Source organism: Micromesistius poutassou, assembly GCF_964030765.1.
Source record: "Micromesistius poutassou genome assembly, chromosome: 13".
NCBI classification, from domain to species: domain Eukaryota; kingdom Metazoa; phylum Chordata; class Actinopteri; order Gadiformes; family Gadidae; genus Micromesistius; species Micromesistius poutassou.
Window position 1 is genome coordinate 2,778,161 of NC_140283.1, and position 21,300 is coordinate 2,799,460.

Sequence of the window (21,300 nt, forward strand, 5' to 3'; positions counted from 1 at the left end):
AGGGTACCTCACGATATGCGATACATGGCCCGCGATGCCGATAATATCACGATACAGCGATTCTGCAATAATCTATATATTGTTAGACAATCCTATAATGATACATCACGATATAGGCTATGTCCAACGATGAATTCAAGATGAGTGTAAAAAGGTAAAGTGTTGGATTTCGGGGTTTTCAGTTACTCATCTTTGGTTAGTTTAAGTTAACTCTAAGTTAACTTCAGTTCAGGTTTCCTTCATTCATATGTTGGGCGCCACCTCGAGGAGCAAGGAAATCAGTTTAGAGCGCCTTATTTTATTAATTAAAATATCAATATTTGGGGCAATATTCCCTGTCTAACTCTTCAGGAATAAAGCATAACAATGCAAAATAAATTATATTAAAAAAATATATGTAGGCCTATAAAAATATTATATTGATATTCGGCGCCAGTGTATAAATTCTCGTATCGCACGAAGACGGGCGACGATATATCGCCGTATAGATCTTTTGTCCCACCCCTATTCATGATATAAAGCTTTACATCGGAAGTACAAACTACAACAGCGCAGTCCCGCCTCGAGTTGAAACTTTGGCGGCGTTATCATGAGGATGTTCGTTTTATTTCCCTGACCGGCCGGAGCTAACGGCCTCCTTGCAGAAAGACGAGGACTCCGCCCGCCGGGGCCCCGCTAGACAAAAAACCAGTGCGTCATGTATTTTTGTTTCTCCAACACAAGGAAGTGCGACTCACATTTGTGAAGCAAAGCTCGATAGAGACGCGCCTTCAGTACCAGACAAGTCTCTAAAGGGATTTATTTACATTCATAATGGTGTCTTCGGATGGTGTAACGTACAGTATTACTTTGGGGGTAATTGTTCACTGTTAGCGTTAGGTTGATAACAAAACAGTAAAGGCTATGCGCGCATGCGTCAACGTGCTCCCATCATTGGACCGTCGATTTGTCCACAATGAGTTTAAATTTGATTTAATTTCATCATGACAATAGTGAAAGGTCGGTGGTTTAACACTAGACTGCAGTCTAGTTTAGATGCACGGAAAAGAGCAAAGAGTGAAGTCTCTGAAAGCGGAAGCAAAGCAGATGTTTGAACTGGACCAAGGGGAGCCTGCAAGTGACAACATCAAGAACAACATCTTAAAACCGAGATCCCTTCTATGCTCAAACAATGTCGCATAGACATCGGAGTGCAACTCCAGGGAACAAACAAGCGAACCCAGAAAACGGTGTCTTTCCTAATGTGGCTCCCACAACGGACGGTGCCACAGGACTGGTCCATGCAAGCGGTGGACAGCTTGAAGGACACGCTGGGATGTCCGGCAACCACCCCGAAAGATATGAGGATGCAACCAGTGTGGAGCTCCCTTCGTTGTCCGGGTCCCTGAGCATCACTGACATGCCCTCTGCCCACAGCAACACTCCCTCCTTCTCCTCATCCTCCTCCATAGTCTTGCCTCTTTCTCCCCCGCTGCCCCCAAACACAGACCTCTTATCCGTGCTGACTGATACCAGGTTGACCCTGGACGTTTACCGGGCCGGAGCCGCTGCGTTGCCTGTCCTGTGGAGGTTCGTTCCTGGGCAGCTGAAGGAGCTGCAGTACCTGAGGCTCGGGTCAGAGGATGATGAGCAAGGCCTGGAAGAAGCACTGTCCGTCATACCCCATCTCACACTGCTGCGCTCGCTGGCTGTCCGAGGTACTCAAAGCAGGCATCTCCAGTTGTTACTGTCAAAGATAATCTTAGGCAGTAGTAAAAATCCCTGAACCCGTTATTAAAACCTATGAGGTGTAGGATAGATAAGTAAATAAGTTATACAGACAAACTGTAACGGTTGCAGTTGATCAGACATAATGTGTACTTGAATATGAACAAGGCATATAATGAGTCATGCAATGATAAGATGGGTTCTTCAAGGTGGGGGCAGTAGGGGTTCCTGCTGTCAGCAGTCCATCACCCATCTTGGTTATCAGCATTTCACCCTAGTTCTGGTTATTAACATCTGAAAGATAGAAGAACAGATAGGAAAGAAAGAGAGAGGGAGACATGGAAGAGTTTGGACAGATAGTAAGGCCACTCAGGAGTCATGTATTTCATGTATGGTGTTTCAAACAGCATGCAACATGCAGTGCTTCATGCACTTAGAATTAGATCAACACCCATGCATTACACGTAACAACTTTATACCGTGTTTAATGTAGCCATGACTGTTATATATCACAGGCATTTAACTGTATACATGTAGGTAGGTATGATACATTTACATTTAGGGCATTTAGCAGACACTTTTATCCAAAGCGGCTTACAGTAATTGCATTTGTCAGGAGAAGAAGAAACAATATATCAATCAATATCATATATGTATGTGAGATGTATGTCAGCCTGGCAAAAGGAAAAGTCTCTTAGGGAAAGGGGTTTGGGTTTTAGAAGAAAGTGTGTGACTATATTTACGTAGTTGCAATAGTCAACGATCCTTATGGGTGCAATATTATTGTGTGGTATGAAAAGGAGAGAGCTGGTTGTAGTGAGAGATACAACAGCTGCACAAACAGCCAGACCAACATATACAGTATATGATGGGGGCTTTGATGTGTGCCTTATTTGATGTGTGCTTTATTGTTCCAGAACTGGTCAGCAATTCATCTTACAATATAACAAATAACAAATACTAAAGGAATCATCTGAGATACACTAGCAGTGGTTATTGAGGACAATGGTAAACTCGGAATGTTCTCAATATAAAGATAGTATTTTGATTAGTAACATTCAATGCTAGTACTGTACATCATATCAGCATACTGGGACTGTCACAAAATGTTTTAGGAAAGAGTTGACTAGGCATATGTGTTTGTTTGATCACTTTGCCATTTTAAGTTTTGAACCGTCTGTGATTCTGAGGTGCACTATAGTTGTACTATAGTAACAACACCTAAAACATATCTGTGTCTTCTAAACAGTTTAATAAATCTACTGTAACAGAACATATCTGTGTGAGTGCATGTTCAAATCATCTTGCTGGTGTGAAGAGGTCAGAAGATGAGGATCAGAGTCTACAGAGAGAATACAGAACGAGCTCAGATCAGGGTGTGTGTGTGTGTGTGTGTGGGGGGGGGGGGGTTGTAATGTTGTTTAGCATCAAGGTACCAAATTCTTTTCAAGAATTAGTTTATTATGAGTTGAAGAGCATTTAGAATCATCATGACAAGAATATTGAATTAATTAATATTCATGTAACAGTATGAACATTTAGTTCATATTCAATTTACCAGCGACCATGTATATAAAGAAAATGAAAACAAAACACAAAAGAGCCCCCGAAGGTACAAGTCCTCTCTAGTCATAGGAAACTCAAAGGTCGTAGCCCAAAGTCCTGTGATAAACATCTGCCTACACCCATTCGTGTGTTCATTAAAAGCAGAGAAAGGTATTGTTTTAGTTTTCACTGCCTTCATGGGTGCAGGTCAGGTACTATCGGTGTCCGTCTATATTCATAAATTCGGAATCCTGTCAGATTGGCGAGATAGTTCTTAAAAGAAAACTTAATTTACCAATCTGATGATCTCATCAGGGTCGGGATCCTGCCCACAAAGCCATTTGAATAACTTATTCAAATGGGACAGCAAAGTATTTGATTTAATTTTAGAGCATGATCATGGGAAGATACAGGCTGCAGTTTACCAAGCATACGTTCCGTGAGACAATGGGTGTGCATGATGCTCATAAGGAAATGTTCACATCGTGGGCAGTAACGACAAAGGAAACAAAGGTGAGGGGAAGTGACCATCGAGGAGAGTTTAGGACCGGCCAGGGCTAAAGTCAGCCATGGCGGGAGGTAGAGACCGAGTTAAATTGCAATACAATATGGGTGAAGTGGACATGTCTGCAAGGCTGCAAGACAGTTAAAGGAATTGACACGTCAATTGGCCTCAATATCAGACTTTGTGGCTACATGCTAACTATCTTAACACTTTTCAATTAGAAGGAAGGGAGGTATGTGTACACATTCCTTTTCAATTTACTACTGATTATATAAACAAGGTTTATATAATTTATATTCTAGTGATGATTGATATTTCCAAGACAACATCCTTATTAATATCTCCTTTAAAGATGGCATAGATCTGTGCAGCAACGACAGTGAATAGGGAAATGGTTGACCATGGCACCTGATGAAAATAACTAACCTTTCTTATCTTCTGCTTCTTCCCATGAAGGCCACTGTTTCCATGACTCCGAGGGCGTTCCCCTGCCAGGCCTCCTCACCGCACTGCCTGCCTCCTTCTCTTCTCTGTCTCTCCTGGAGCATCTGGACATCTCCTTCAACCAGCTCACCGCCCTGCCGCCCTGCCTGCTCAGTCTCCCCCTGCTCTCCTCTCTTCTGCTGGGCAACAACCATCTCTCCTCCCTCCCCCCCGACCTAGGGCGCCTGGCGTCCCTCCGCTACCTGTCCCTCCTGGGCAACCGGCTGCTGGCCCTGCCCCCGAGCCTGGGCCAGCTCCAGGCGCTGCAGACGCTGGACGTCTCGCACAACCTGATCACCGCCCTGCCCGATGAGATCGGTGCCCTGGGGGAGCTGGTCACGCTGGAGCTCTCCCACAACCGGCTGAGGCAGCTGCCAGAGACCATGGGTAAGGGTGTGAGGGAGCGAGGCCCATAGGTAAGGGTGTGAGGGGGCGAGGCCCATGGGTAAGGGGGTAAGGGGGCGAGGGCCATGGGTAAGGGTGTGAGGGGGCGAGGCCCATGGGTAAGGGGGTAAGGGGGCGAGGGCCATGGGTAAGGGTGTGAGGGGGCGAGGCCCATGGGTAAGGGGGTAAGGGGGCGAGGGCCATGGGTAAGGGTGTGAGGGGGCGAGGCCCATGGGTAAGGGGGTAAGGGGGCGAGGGCCATGGGTAAGGGTGTGAGGGGGCGAGGCCCATGGGTAAGGGGTTAAGGGGGCGAGGGCCATGGGTAAGGGTGTGAGGGGGCGAGGCCCATGGATAAGGGGGCGAGGGTTCGAGGGCCATTGGTAAGGGGTTAAGGGTGCGAGGGTAAGCGGTTAAGGGGGCTAGGGCCATGGGTAAGAAGGCGAGGGCCATGGGTAAGGGGGCGAGGGAGGCGAGGGCCATGGGTAAGGGGGCGAGGGCCGTGGGTAAGGGGGCGAGGGAGGCGAGGGCCATGGGTAAGGGGGCGAGGGCCATGGGTAAGTGGGTAAGGGCAAGTAGGTAAGGGTGTAAGGGGGTGAGGGCCATAGGTAAGGGGACAAGGGCCATGGGTAAGGGGGCAAGGGCCGGTGTCAGACCCCCGGTGAGCTCTGTAGAGCTGCACATAACGGGACATATGCCATGGGAGAGGTCCTCAGCACTGGTTTACTAATTCAACATGCAATCAACCTTCTCTATGCATGATATATAAAAGTGGAAATGAATGAGAGTGTGTCAAATATAAAAAACAGACAGAAAATTGTATACTGGCTTAGAAAACACTTAAAGATGAATAACTACTGTGATTTTAAGATGTTCCTATCACTCTCTAATCCCAGCTGGGAACGTACAGGACACGGGACAAATGACAATGTGTGTGCAACTGTCATTTCTAAACCTCAACATCAAGGACAAAGCCGATGCACAGGTCTAGTAAAACCAGCTCCACGCGGCCGCGTGAGCCGAGCTAAAGAACGGCGTTGTCCTGTTCTCTCCGTCCACAGCCTCCCTGCGCTCCCTCGCCAAGCTGGTCGTCCACAGCAACGAGCTGCGCTTCCTCCCTGCCTGTCTGCACCAGCTCCCTCTTTTGAGGACGGACTCCCGCAACAACCCCCTGGGACGCCCGCCGACCCCTCCGCCGCTGCCCCCCGCCCCAGGTGAGCGGAGAGGAGCCGCCGTCCACACTGGCACCTGGCATACCGGTGGACTCAGGGTGTTCTATGGCTGGTGTGCAGCGACTAACCACCCACCTTTCTTCCAGCACAAGCAGAAAAGAACATTCCGGAATTGCACCTGGGGTCCAGTCAACACAGGTCTTGGCTCTCTCTGATGTGATATTATTTTTGTGCACGTTGATTTAAGTTGTTAGTTGCAAACCAGCGACTGAAGTTATTCTGAACTTATTCCTTCTGTGCGCTGTCCTCAGCTTCAGAGTGACGTCTGCCGGGTGTCACGTGTTCCTGCCGGGGGGCGCGGAGCTGCTCTTCCCCCCCGGTTGCTTGGCGACCGCCTCGAGACTAGAATGGTTCCAACAGAAGGCCAACAGGAAGTGGGTTTGGCTGGAAGAGCATGACATCCTCCTCAGCCATCCGCTGGAGCTCAGACCCCATGGAATCACGTTTCTCAAGGTAAACCGGTGACACAACGGACACGTCGACCCTCGTGTTGTTAAATACATGCTGGAAGTTACCTTTCTGCATTAATGCCTCTCTATAGTTTGTTGTGGCAATTTCCTTAAGAGATGTTGCGTCCAGGACAGATTAGACAATTAACCTATTTTAATGTATGCATATACTAGTCTCTCCAGCAGAGTGAGCCCAGAATACAGGTTCACAGAGCTGTTTATCTATTTCACATCCTCCCCACATTGCAATTGTCAATGATCAAATCAAACAATGTTAAACACCACCAATCCATCCTCTCTGATGCTGCCATGTGGCCTGGTGGTGCCCCCCGTCCCCTCCCAGCCCGTGGAGGTGTGTGTGCCGTTCCACCGCAGGAGAAGACGAGAGGTGGCGGTGCGGACGTATGGCAAGGACCGCTGGAGCACGCTGCCCACAGAGGTCCGGAGAGGAAGCCCCAGTAACAGCTGCCACCCCGGGGGCGCTCCAGTCAGGGTAACCCCCCCCCCACTGGAGACCTTTTAACCATCACTGTTTGAGAGGGAGCTCCAGTCAGGGTAACCCCCCCCCCACTGGAGACCTTTTAACCATCACTGTTTGAGAGGGAGCTCCAGTCAGGGTAACCCCCCCACTGGAGACCTTTTAACCATCACTGTTTGAGAGGGAGCTCCAGTCAGGGTAACCCCCCCACTGGAGACCTTTTAACCATCACTGTTTGAGAGGGAGCTCCAGTCAGGGTAACCCCCCCACTGGAGACCTTTTAACCATCACTGTTTGAGAGGGGTGGGAAGCACAGGGTACCTCATGATATGATATGCGATACGTGGCACGCGATACCGATAATATCACGATACAGAGAGTCTGCATTAATCTATATATTGTAAGACAAACGATACATCACGATATATGTCTAACGATGAATACAATATGACTGTAAAAGGGAAAGTATTGGATTTCGGTCTTTATGCATGATCCAATATGAGTTTTTCAGTTACTCGTCTTTGGTTAGTTAACTTCAGTTTTCAAGTTTCCTTCATTCCTTCATTTCCTTCATTTCCTTCATTCCTTAAGTTTAGAGCGCCTTCTTTTATAATTAAAATATCAATATTTGGGGCAATATTTCCTGTCTAACTCTTCAGGAATAAAGCATCAAAATGCAAAAGAAATTCTTAAAAAATCTATATATATAATTGAAAAATATTATATTGATATTTAGCACCAGTGTATCGATTCTTGTATTGCACGAAGACGGGCGACGATGTATCGCTGTATGGATATTTAGTCCCACCGCTCCTGTGTTGTACTGCCCTGGCTCTGTTTCCTTCAGGGCTACCGGGACGTTTACCAACATTACCGTTTTGGTAAATGTCACGTGAGGTTGTATGATTTTGTTTCATGGTTTCAACGTTTTTTGGAAAAGTGATACAATTATACAAAAGTTATATTATCAGTTTTCTATGTCTCTATGAAAGAGAACCGGGCACGGTTTTGTCAGCGTCCTTATGTTGACTTAAATGTCCAAATGTTGTTTTTCTTGTTTTGTATGTGTTTAGTTTATGCTTGGTCCTTAAGCAAGACACAAATTCATGCTAGTGTATCTACCGACAAAGTGGGTCGTAAAGACGCCCTGAAAAGGACAACAGGAATGTGCCTTTGTCAAAGCTGTGGAAACTTTGCAGTGTGTACTTAACCTAAACCTAAAACCTTTCATTAAACATACTTCTCTAGTAAAAAGTACACACAGAGATATGTTGTTGGTGCTAAAAATATGGTCCAGAGGGGAAAGGCTCTACATGTCTGGTCCCCCTGCCCCCGCCAGCTGGCCTGCGCCTCCGTGGGACACTTCTCCTGGTTCCTGGCCGTGGCTCGGCTGCCGCGGGACAGCTGCTCTGTCACGCCGCAGGGGGCGCTGTTGGTGTCCAGGGTAGACCCCGGGATCAAGCTGCACTTCCCGCCCAATTCCACTCTGCAGATCCGGACCATCACCCTCCAGGTAGAGATGCAGCGGAGAGACCTCAGAACATCCGCAATTAGAGAAAGTGGTTATGTTTAACAGGTGCTGTGTTTTACACCCTGCAGGTGTTACAGGTTGTACAGACGGAGATTCAGGGACTCTGCGGTGACTCCCAGGCCAAGGCCAGTCCTCTGCTCTGCCTCTCCCAGACCCCTAGTATGAATTTCCTGCAGCCGGTCAAAGTCCAGATCCCTCTGCCGTCTGGAGTCACAGGTAGCTAGCCTGATGCTAACCCCTTCTTAGCTGAGTCATGGTTGCAATCAGAAATGAGTCATGGGAATTTGATACACAGAAAGGGATAACGAGCTCCCCGTCGATGTCAGGACTGCAGAGGAGCTCACCAGCTTCCGCAGAACACTCAAGACTCACTTGTTCACCTAGACTCTGCATAGCCACCCCCCTCCCACCCCTCCTATGCACTTATTGTATGTTGTACGTCCTGGCACTTAATGTATGCACTTATTGTATGTTGTACATCCTGGCACTTAATGTACGCACTTATTGTATGTTGTACATCCTGGCACTTAATGTACGCACTTATTATATGTTGTACGTCCTGGCACTTAATGTACACACTTATTATATGTTGTACGTCCTGGCAAAATAGTACTTAGTTGTGTAGCATCTTATCCTAGCTAGCATTGTTGGATACGGGGAATGGGTTAACATAGCAATTATTGGTGCTTGGTTCTATGAACATCCTTACTGTACCGACAGTGATATGTTGTTGTTTCTCCTTCTTTTGACAAATGTATTAATTGTAAGTCACTTTGGATAAAAGCGTCTGCTTAATGCCATAAATGTAAATGTCAACTACATGAAGAAAACATTAGTTGGATAGATTGATTGACGTTAAGAGATCGAACCAAGGAGATGCATTCATGAGCTCCTGGTCCCGTGTTCCTCCAGTCCACACATACTGTGTGCCCTGCTATCAATCAGGTCTGGAGTTCTGGGAGCAGTGACACCGTGAATTACCCCTCAGGATTACCCTGTCGTTTGGAATAGCCGTTGGCATTGGCTGATTCAGTAAGCTTCAGAAGCAATATCTGAAGCAAACGTAATTGCTTCTGAAATGGGCTGCTGCCCAGAATGATGATGTGATTCAACAGGGTCGTAAATATGCTGTCATGTCATGTTCCAAAAGGTCCTTCATAGGGTGAGTGTTGGTAGTGGAGTCACTGTTGGCATGGAGGCGTGGCTTCACACACTGTCTTCAGTGAGTCTGTTTGGTCCCGACGTGTCTCGGTGGCTGTTTCTATTGTTTGTCTCCATGGCGATGCTTTATTGCGATCAGAGGTACGGCCGCATGTGTTACACCAATTTGCGAATATTTCCCCGCGACTCCTGGGGAGATCACCCAGCTTCATACTGGTCACCCGGTTCTCCTCTCTGTATTTGTAATGAATTACAACCTCAACAGCCACACTGTGCTGGCCCACCACTGACTGAATGTACACTGCCATGACACCCACTACAGATTTAGTGTAGGACCCCATCTACAAGCATGGCCACATGATACAGCAGACACATTCATTATAAAGCAGCCCTTGTTAAAGGGTTGAATAATAAATGTCTCGAGCCCCTTGTCCACATGCACAAGAGGCACATGATTAATGACCCTTATTGCCGGAGTGAAAAGCGTGTTATAAAAGACCCCCGATAATTCATTAAGCACAGCCGAACCCAACGCTGGTAATTAGGAATGGAGGTCGGGCTAGGAAGTTTGTCATTCCAATAAAACAAACGTCCTGCGTCGACATGGATCTGAAGGCTGCATTCCAAACATGCTGCTGATGCTCTGTCTTACCGTTACGTTGCACTGTGTCCGGTAGGTTGTGGTTCGGAGGGTTTGTCCCCGAACTAAAAGGGCCAGGTTTGGAGGCCGTAGTCTGCGGTCTACCTTCAGGCGTCCTTGAGGAGGAGGTCTGACCACTTCCTGCTCCTGAAGGAGAATCAAAACTCACCGCAGGTGACTGTGGAAGAAAACATAGAATGTTGAAAGACTAAATTGTGATGTGAATGTAGATAATGGCTATCTTTACACTTTATTACACATTACAAGGTAATGTGTATGGTAGATAATGGCTATCTTTACACTTTATTACACATTACAAGGTAATGTGTATGGTAGATAATGGCTATCTTTACACTTTATTACACATTACAAGGTAATGTGTATGGTAGATAATGGCTATCTTTACACTTTATTACACATTACAAGGTAATGTGTATGGTAGATAATGGATATCTTTACACTTTATTACACATTACAAGGTAATGTGTATGGTAGATAATGGCTATCTTTACACTTTATTACACATTACAAGGTAATGTGAATGGTAGATAATGGCTATAATTACACTTATTACACATAAGGTAATGTGTATGGTAGATAATGGCTATCTTTACACTTTATTACACATTACATGGTGATCTAGTCTTTAGGAGGTTCCTCTGGAGGTGGATCAGGAGAGGAGAGGACATGAGCTCAGGTCTAGAGGAGAGGACATGAGCTCAGGTCTAGAGGGGAGGACATGAGCTCAGGTCTAGAGGGGAGGACATGAGCTCAGGTCTAGAGGAGAGGACATGAGCTCAGGTCTAGAGGACATGAGCTCAGGTCTAGAGGAGAGGACATGAGCTCAGGTCTAGAGGACATGAGCTCAGGTCTAGAGGGGAGGACATGAGCTCAGGTCTAGAGGAGAGGACATGAGCTCAGGTCTAGAGGGGAGGACATGAGCTCAGGTCTAGAGGAGAGGACATGAGCTCAGGTCTAGAGGGGAGGACATGAGCTCAGGTCTAGAGGGGAGGACATGAGCTCAGGTCTAGAGGAGAGGACATGAGCTCAGGTCTAGAGGACATGAGCTCAGGTCTAGAGGGGAGGACATGAGCTCAGGTCTAGAGGAGAGGACATGAGCTCAGGTCTAGAGGGGAGGACATGAGCTCAGGTCTAGAGGAGAGGACATGAGCTCAGGTCTAGAGGGGAGGACATGAGCTCAGGTCTAGAGGAGAGGACATGAGCTCAGGTCTAGAGGGGAGGACATGAGCTCAGGTCCCGGACGTCATCCCAGCTTCACACGGTCAGGGAGCTCACCTGGCAGAATAGGGCAGATAAATGAGCTGAAGGTCCTCTGAGTGGGTCTTGTGGAATTTAAGTGATAGTTTCTAGATTAGGAGGTCACTGCTCGTTCTCCATGTTAAAAAAACATTTATAGATATTTTCTTCAATAGAAGCTTTTTGTTTTGTTATAGAAACTGATTCAGCATAGATAAGACTAATAATAAGGTCATTTGTACAGGGGGAACATTTATAGACATTTATTAAGAATCAGTAACGCTACATCTATAGGTCTTTTATGTCACATGCCTCATCCTAGCCCTATAAACCTCCTCTCACTATCACTGCTAGCAATATCATCTAGTTGACATTTATGTCGACAAAGCAGGAAGGAGAGTTGATGCAAGCTTCTTCTGTCAGCAATCCCAGTGTTTCCCCTATATGCATTCAGCATGGTCAGGATTGTCAGCACCACTGCAAAAAAAAAATTGCAAAAAAAAATAATTCCTTTTTTTTCTAAGGCTTATGATAAATATCAAAGAAATAGCTGAAAATGAACATAAAAGATGAACTTAGTTTCTGCCAAGTTCAAGGCACATTTGCACAATGATCTGGTCTCAGCAGATACCTTGACTGTTGGTTATGTCATATTTGGAAGCTCAATCTGTAAATTTTTCCCAAAAAAATCTCACCAGAAGTAACCATTTAAAGGGTTATTTTTCAAAAATTTCTTCCAGGGGTGCATGCCCCAGGACCCCCCTAGCGTTGCTAGGTTACCAACTCACAGCACCACTGCTACAAAAAAATCTAGGGGAAACACTGAATCCTCTTCATAGCCTTCTCTGTGCTTCTGTTTCTAGCTCCACCTAGTGGTGCAGCAGGGTACATTCAGTCGCTTCCTAAGCTTAGAAGGTTTTCCTTAAAATTATTTAAATACGGTGTAAATACAAAATGTAAAATATTATCTTCATGGGGTGATGTTTTAACCATTTCAGTGTGAAGTATGGATTTCTAACCCCATACATTTGATGGTATTGGTGTAATACCGCTGCTGTTAATAGGCCTCTGCTGGTGTTGTGGTTGTGCAGGCCTCACGGTGGACATGTCCTGCCTCCACCTCCTCCACGGAGACCCCCACACCCAGAGCTGGACGGACGTCACGGCCCACGTGTCCCTCAGCGTCACTCACCTGTACGCCATCTTCTACATCACACACTTCTCCTGGTACGGCCGTGTCTGGTACCAGTCATGTCTGTGTCATTTGGTCCATGATACTTTGTCTCTTTAGAAGCTCGATATTATAGATAATGTCATTGTCTAGATTATCTAGAAAGGGATCGACGTGTATACATTATCACATATTCTAGGTTAATTATATAGTAGGTAACCTAGGTATGTATGTAACCTAGGTGACATATATTATGTTATATGTATATTATATATAGGTTATAGGTAACCTAGGTATGTATGTAACCTAGGTGACATATATTATATGTTATATGTATATTATATATAGGTTATAGGTAACCTAGGTATGTATGTAACCTAGGTGACATATATTATATGTTGTATGTATATTATATATAGGTTATAGGTAACCTAGGTATGTATGTAACCTAGGTGACATATATTATATGTTGTATGTATATTATATATAGGTTATAGGTAACCTAGGTATGTATGTAACCTAGGTGACATATATTATATGTTGTATGTATATTATATATAGGTTATAGGTAACCTAGGTATGTATGTAACCTAGGTGACATATATTATATGTTGTATGTATATTATATATAGGTTATAGGTAACCTAGGTATGTATGTAACCTAGGTGACATATATTATATGTTGTATGTATATTATATATAGGTTATAGGTAACCTAGGTATGTATGTAACCTAGGTGACATATATTATATGTTGTATGTATATTATATATAGGTTATAGGTAACCTAGGTATGTATGTAACCTAGGTGACATATATTATATGTTATATGTATATTATATATAGGTTATATGTAACCTAGGTGACATATATTATATGTTGTATGTATATTATATATAGGTTATAGGTAACCTAGGTATGTATGTAACCTAGGTGACATATATTATATGTTGTATGTATATTATATATAGGTTATAGGTAACCTAGGTATGTATGTAACCTAGGTGACATATATTATATGTTGTATGTATATTATATATAGGTTATAGGTAACCTAGGTATGTATGTAACCTAGGTGACATATATTATATGTTGTATGTATATTATATATAGGTTATAGGTAACCTAGGTATGTATGTAACCTAGGTGACATATATTATATGTTATATGTATATTATATATAGGTTATATGTAACCTAGGTGACATATATTATATGTTGTATGTATATTATATATAGGTTATAGGTAACCTAGGTATGTATGTAACCTAGGTGACATATATTATATGTTGTATGTATATTATATATAGGTTATAGGTAACCTAGGTATGTATGTAACCTAGGTGACATATATTATATGTTGTATGTATATTATATATAGGTTATATGTAACCTAGGTGACATATATTATATGTTGTATGTATATTATATATAGGTTATAGGTAACCTAGGTATGTATGTAACCTAGGTGACATATATTATATGTTATATGTATATTATATATAGGTTATATGTAACCTAGGTGACATATATTATATGTTGTATGTATATTATATATAGGTTATAGGTAACCTAGGTATGTATGTAACCTAGGTGACATATATTATATGTTATATGTATATTATATATAGGTTATAGGTATATACCTAGGCGGGGGGCTAACGATGGTGGCTGTCTAAGTGCGTGCCTGTGGGTGCAGGTACTGGCTGTGGTACACCACCGTGCGCTGTGTGAGCGGGGTGGTGCGGAGGGTGTACCAGCGGCTGAAGCAGTTCAGAGTGCAGTTCCTGGCGCTCCAAAGAACCACGGATCCCAACCAGGTTCTGCTCCAGTGTCTACCCGCCAACAAGGTGACCGCACATCTCTCTGAATCCATGTCTTCAGGAAAGTCGATTAGTCACGTCCTACTCTGATTTGGCTACGATATTGTGCTGTAATTGTCATGGTAATGGTGTATTGTAATGGTAGTTTGATTATGACGGGTAATTCTCAGGGCTCATCGTGTCGACGTATCAGTGGCTAAGGTGGCACAAAAACATGATCTTCTAGAAGCCATACCTTTATTACACAGATATGTATCATCATGTACCTTTTGGAGCTGTAGTAAAGGGACGAGTCAGAGTAGCATAAACACTAGGATCAGTTATTTGGGCGGCAGAAGCTCAGGAGGTAGAGCGGGTTGACTGGTAAACCGGAAGGTTGCTGGTTCGATCCCTGATGCCTACTAGCTGAGTGTGGAGGTGTCCCTGAGCAAGTCGCCTGACTGCTCCTGACGCGCTGGCTGTCGCCCTGCGTGGTTGACCCCGCCGTAAATGTGTGAATTAATGGTTGTCAATCGCTTTGGATAAAGGCGTCTGCAAAATCGACCCTAAATGTAAACGTATTTGGTGTGAACCAGGTGGACAGCCGGGTGCAGTCTCTGTCGAGTCTCTACGACGGCCCGCAGCCCTCAGACCTGTGCGACATGCTGGAAGGAGAGCAGTTCTTCGCGGGCTTCGAGCGGGGCCTGGACGTCAGCGCAGGTCTGAAGTCCTCGCCGTCCTCGCTTTTCTGCTTTCTTTGTAATCCTGTGTCAACACATCCGAGGGTCGCCTCACAACATGTGATCGCCGTTACGCAACCAGAGCACGGGACTCCACAGGAAGTCCGCTCAAGATAAGGTCCTGCTGGTGGGGTCGCGGAGGGTGTTGACGTGCTGGCGTGTTGCGTTGCAGACAGACCCGACTGTGTGGGCGGGAGGCTGTCCTTCGTGTTCTACTCCAGTCTGAAGAACCTGAAGGAGGTGTTTGTGAGTGCGGTGCCCGGCCACCAGCCACCGGTCAGGGGACAGGTAACGGCAGGAGGGAAATGGAGACGGCAGCTCGGGGGCTGCTGATGGCTTCTTCTTCTTAGTGCACTGGCAGCTCGTAGTTTTACAGTATCTAACATATTGATGAACTGAGTACTCTGAGCACTGATTTATAATAAGTATAAAAAGTATAAAAAAAACATACTATTGTCTATATGAGTATATTTAAATAGAATACAGTCTTTGTTATGGCCAGAGAAACAATGTTTTATTTGATTTTGCATAATATGTATTTTATCTATATACATAATATAGGAGGAGTGTATACGTGAATGTGATGTTTTTTTTTATTATTAATATTTTACTATGACTATATACCACTGGGACAGCGTTAAGCCTGGTTCCTCTCCTCTCCTCTCCTCTCCTCTCTCCTCCTCTCCTCTCTGCTCCTCTCTGCTCCTCTCCTCTCCTCTCCTCTCTGCTCCTCTCCTCTCCTCTCCTCTCTCCTCCTCTCCTCTCTGCTCCTCTCTGCTCCTCTCCTCTCCTCTCCTCTCCTCTCCTCTCTCCTCCTCTCCTCTCTGCTCCTCTCCTCTCCTCTCCTCTCCTCTCCTCTCCTCTCCTCTCCTCTCCTCTCCTCTCCTCTCTGCTCCTCTCTGCTCCTCTCTGCTCCAGGTGTCCTTTTACAGAGGTGAGGTTCCCATGGACCTCCCGGAGGAGCTGGTGCAGAGGAGGAAAGGTCACGACAGTCAGTGGCTCGCAACCCTGCCTCTGAAGCTCCCTGTGAGTTCAAACCACACACACACTAATCATAGTCAATTCAATTCAACTTTATTTGTAAAGCTCTGCTTCACAGTTACAGTCTTAAAGGGCATAACAGGCCATATGTTTATGAATATCGGAGGGTCTATATGTTACAAATGTACAGTACGGCCTGATTTGTCCTCAGAGATTACAGAGAAATACTGGCTTCTCTGACAGTGATGCCACAGCCAGTATGTTCTCCTTGGAATTGTCCGTTCTGGGTCAGAATGTTTCTTTGTGTTTTATCCTGTGTTACGAAACACTATTATCCAAGTAACCCGAAAAATTGGTGTACAAACCGAGTGCTGCAGCCATGGAAGCAAGCAAACATACTGGATCCACTGAGATTGTATCGGATACTACCCCCTGAACACGGGAAGCCTTTAAAAGATGGAGACAGCTTAGAGCTCAGAAAGAGTTCAAGAGACAGATGCTGCATGAGCTGGTTTATAATTCTTTCCAACAATTCCAACAATTCCCTCTTTCAAACATATACATTAGCTGAAAAACGTACAGTGTAGGACTCATCGTCACTTGTCGTCACTTGCACATCGTCTAAAAATCGAATGTTGCGCCTGTCTTGCGCTGGTGATTGTTCTCTGTCCACAACCTGGCAACCCTGAACCCGTGAGCTTCAGGTCTGGGCAGGAGGGGGCGGAGCCTCCTCTCAGTACCGCAGTGCCCATTTTAAACCTTCAGTGTCAATGTTGCATATTGTGCCATTAAGTCAGGATCTCTTTAAAGATTGTTTTTCTGTTAAAGGATGATAATTGTGTGATAATAAAGGAAATAGGGTGTGCCTCCTTTTAGGTTTAGGTCAATTGGCTCTATGTATAATCTCAATATTGGAATATGTTTTCAAATGGTAGATATTTATGTATTACATTTTTTTGTATCCATAAATTCAACATTGAGGTCAGCTGTGTAATGTGTGATTACATAACATTATATAACAATACATTCAACAACGTTAAAATAACCCCACCTACTCTACAAATAACCCGCTCCGTGCTGCCGTCAGCTTTCCTTCACATCATTTATTGATGTTGTATTCCCCTCCGGAGGCTCTGAACTGGAAGGAGGAGGCCCGCGGCCCCGAGGAGCGGCAGCACCCCCCCCTGGACTTGGGGGACCCGGAGAGCGGCTACCTGACGGAGGCCAACCTGCTGGCCATCTCCCTGCAGATCGGACAAGACTGGCGCTCCATCGGCATCCACCTGGGCCTGAGCATCCATGAGCTGGAGAAAATCGCCTACAAGCACAGGTCTGCCTGCTGGCCCGGGCTTCATCTGGTCTTCATGCAGCACAAATACAAATAGTCCACCCTTACACTGACGGTCCGCTAGGTCTATGTGATGTAGAATCTATTTTTGTTTTAGAACCACGTTTGAAGAGCAGGTAGGGGTGAGGCCTCTTTGCACCGCGATGCGTGCATTTGACATTTACATTCAGGGCATTTAGCAGACGCTTTTATCCAAAGCGACTTACAATAAGTACATTTGTCATTTGTCAAGTGAAACAATATATCGCCGTCGGTACAGTAAAGATGTTCATAGAACCAAGTGCAAGTACTAACAATCGCCAGGCTAACCCCATTCCCCGTATACAGCAGTGATCGCTAGCTACTGCAGATGCTACACAATTAAGTACATGCTACACAACATGCATGCACAACACAATTAAGTACATGCTACCCAATTAAGTACAATGAATGAATACAACCTGCATTATATGCGTTCATCAAGTGCCAGGACGTACAACAAACAATAGTGCAACAGACAAATAAGGGACTGAATGGCTCTGTAGAGTCTAGGTGAACTCTGAACGGGTGGGTTTTGAGTCGTTTACGGAAGCTGGTGAGCGACTGAAAATTGCAATTTTGTGGTTGAAACATAAATCTGACAACAAGGAGAAAGGAGAATCTGTGAAAAAGAAAGCATATCCAGAAACACCAATATGTCATCAGTTTATGGAAGAAAATAATTGAATGGGATTCACCCCTACACGCTCTGAGCCTCCCCTGGCGCTGTGCTTCTTTTGAGGGGAGAAATTAGGCAACAGTTGCATGAAGCACAGGCCCATGTTTCTGACAAAATTTTGAGTATTTGCACCGTTTTAATGTTCATGTTTACACTGCCAAATAGAATGCACACATTATTATCGGGGGTACACTAGTAGAAATAGTTTCAGAACCACTCCACTATAGTCTCCGCCCCACCAAAATGTTCATAAAATGTTTTTGTTTTTTTTAACCACTCAGAAGTATTTATGTAATGCAGCCGTGCCCACAATACACAAGTCACAATGCACAATCATTTACTTGGCTTGTTTTATGAATGGTTATCTACTCTAATGATTGCTGCACTGCTGTATCCTTATTGCTGAATGCACTTACTGTAATTTGCTTTGGACCGAAGCGTCTGCTAAGAAAATGCAATGTCATGTAATCTTCCCAAAATTCAACAAAATTATTATCTTCCTGTGTAGATAGGAAAGAGGGGAAATGAGCAAAAATACCGGAAAAGCAGTTCTTTCCCTATTTCTTGGGCTATTTCTGGATGTGTGTTTGTGTGCGTGTGTGCCTGACTCAGTAAATGTCTTTGAAAGTGTGTGTGTGTGTGTGTGTGTGTGTGTGTGTGTGTGTGTGTGTGTGTGTGTGTGTGTGTGTGTGTGTGTGTGTGTGTGTGTGTGTGTGTGTGTGTGTGTGTGTGTGTGTGTGCGTGCACATGTTTGATTAGCATAGCAGAGGTTACTAGTGGAAGATAAGTGGAGAGCAGGGAGTTTGATTGTCTGTTTTTCTCTCATCAGTCAATCATCCTCCCAAGCCATCTGGGACACTGCAGGGGATTACTCACACACACACACACACACACACACACACACACACACACACACACACACACACACACACACACACACACACACACACACACACACACACACCACAGACACACACACTCTCACAGACATCCACACTATAACACACACACACACACACACACACACACACACACACACACACACACACACACACACACACACACACAGAGAGACACTGTAACACACACACACACACTCTCACATGCGCTGAGAGGACCCGCCCCCGCTGTCGGTCATATTCTGGAGCCCGCCCGTGCGTTCTGCTCTCGCTGTGCATACCTCGAGGCGGAGACGGGGAGGAAAGACATTTTGGGAGGTGTTTTTCCCTCCACTAAGCAGCTGTTCATACTGCAATGTATGAATGTCTAGTCATTGTTACAACAGCCAAACGGCCAATCCCCAGGCCTCCCTGGGACATGTATGGGACTTCTATGTGATGCAATGCATGGCTGTGCACTGTAAGGACATTAACATTGACGTTCAGGGCATTTAGCAGACGCTTTGAACCAAAGCGACTTATAATAAGTACATTTGACAGAAGAAAGAGAAACAACAATATATCGCTGTTGGTACAGTTCATAGAAACAAGTGGCAAGCACTTACAATTGCTAGGTTACAATTGCTACCCATTCCCCAACAAAGAAAGCTTGGATAAGGAGGCCTCGTGGTGGGAACAACACAGGATACCTTATTACACCGTTCAAGGACTCTTAAATGAACCAGGGAGCAGGTCGTCGTCGTCTCAGCTAGTGAGGGACTGACCGCGTTCTCCCAGCTGTCAGAGTAAACACACAGACTCATCGTGAGTCATCCTCACTAGTTTACTCTGCTGCGCTGCTCTGGTACATTTAAGGAGCAGACGGCTAATTAGTGATCTGAGCCACATCGTTGTTTGTTCTACGATGAGAGCGCTAGGAAAAGGGTCCATTGCATTTGTAATGCTGTCCAAAGGTCCTGGGGTTTGGTTTTACTCCAAAGGTTTGGCTCCACTCAAAGTCTTGTCTGGTAAAAGTAAGAGTTGCCTATCACCAGAATCAAGAGTGGATGCTCTCTTTCTTCTCTCCCCCTCTTTGTCTCCCTCTCTGTCTCTCCTTCTCTGTGTCTCTCTCCCTCTGTCTCTCTCTCTGTCTCTCTGTCTCTCTGTCTCTGTCTCTGTCTCTGTCTCTGTCTCTCTCTCTCTCTCTCTCTGTCTCTGTCTCTGTCTCTCTCTGTCTCTCTCTGTCTCTGTCTCTGTCTCTGTCTCTGTCTCTCTCTCTGTCTCTGTCTCTGTCTCTCTCTCTCTCTCTCTCTCTCTGTCTGTCCACCAGGGACGACCTGGGGGCCCAGGTGCTGGAGATGCTGTTCCAGGGGGTGCGTTGCCGGGCAGAGGGGCGCGGGGCGGTGCCCCGGCTGCTGGAGGCCATGGTGCAGAGTGACAGGCGGGACCTGGCCGAGGAGATCCAAGACATCGTGAGCCTGGGGAAGACCAAGTACAGCGCGTCCCTGAGGCGCGTGGGCCTGGAGGAAGAGGTCTCCCCTCCCCCTCCGCCACAATAAGAGCCCCGCAGACAGTTTGACGAGGGTCGCGCCAGGGCGGTCGCAGATCGCTGACCTTTCACCGGGCTGACCACGCGTCAACGTCCGTCTCGCCGCCGCCATCCAAATGCAAACATCTCCTGCTTTAGCACAACATTGATCATTGACTGAGTGAGTGGCTTCTGGTGCGGATCATGTGCAGCGAGTTACGAGGACAAGCCGTGGCCTTGTGCTCTCATTCTTTTATTTATTCATGTTCATATTTATGCCGGCCTGCCCTGCAAACGTGTTTGTCCGGCGTCCTTCTTTCTACGTTACTGAATGGAAGGAAAGTAAACCATGTAAACGGAGTTTGTCTTGTAGTATGGATGGAAGTGGTGTAAGTGAGTCTGTAATCTAACGTTTGTAATTTATTGAATAACTACAACTGTGCCTTGGTTCTAATAGAAACCATTTTAGCAGTTAAATCATCTCGTTAAGTATGGCGTTGGATACGCTTGCTTACTATGAATGCTTTTTATGAAATGTAAATATTTTGTAATTCCATGTGTTTTCTGAGCAGCCTACACTCATTGATGAATACATTTTTTTTCTATTGGTGGTCTGATCTCCTTGTCAATCTATTATTGCATATCTGTCCTGTCCAAACGTCGGCCCAGTGTATCATCCACCATTTCTATTTCGGCTTTCAAGGTCATTGGGTTGAGGAGACGCGTCACGATTACGCGTTATCCTCCATCCATCCCCGCCCAGCACCTTTATAGTCACCGTTAGAGTA

At 45.4% G+C, this 21,300-nt stretch overlaps 1 protein-coding gene across 1 annotated transcript; it reads left to right on the forward strand.

Moving 5' to 3' along the window:
* The first annotated feature begins 739 nt into the window (after window positions 1-739).
* pidd1 (p53-induced death domain protein 1) lies at window positions 740-21,182 on the forward strand. The gene is made up of 15 exons (XM_084476994.1): window positions 740-1,697; window positions 4,214-4,627; window positions 5,683-5,835; window positions 5,940-5,991; window positions 6,105-6,306; window positions 6,646-6,795; window positions 8,120-8,293; window positions 8,380-8,527; window positions 12,461-12,596; window positions 14,238-14,388; window positions 14,937-15,060; window positions 15,253-15,368; window positions 15,999-16,106; window positions 17,192-17,391; window positions 20,315-21,182. The coding sequence occupies exons 1-15, from the start codon at window positions 1,172-1,174 to the stop codon at window positions 20,541-20,543; spliced, it is 2,883 nt and encodes a 960-aa protein (XP_084333120.1). The 5' UTR covers window positions 740-1,171; the 3' UTR covers window positions 20,544-21,182.
* Window positions 21,183-21,300: the final 118 nt, after the last annotated feature.

Excerpts from the sequence above, each read along its gene's own strand:
- pidd1 (XM_084476994.1), top strand. The coding sequence starts at position 1,172 with ATGTCGCATAGACATCGGAGTGCAACTCCAGGGAACAAACAAGCGAAC. Across the intron at positions 6,796-8,119 it reads CCGGGGGCGCTCCAGTCAGG|CTGGCCTGCGCCTCCGTGGG; the intron begins GTAACCCCCCCC and ends TGCCCCCGCCAG. Across the intron at positions 15,061-15,252 it reads GGGCCTGGACGTCAGCGCAG|ACAGACCCGACTGTGTGGGC; the intron begins GTCTGAAGTCCT and ends GTTGCGTTGCAG.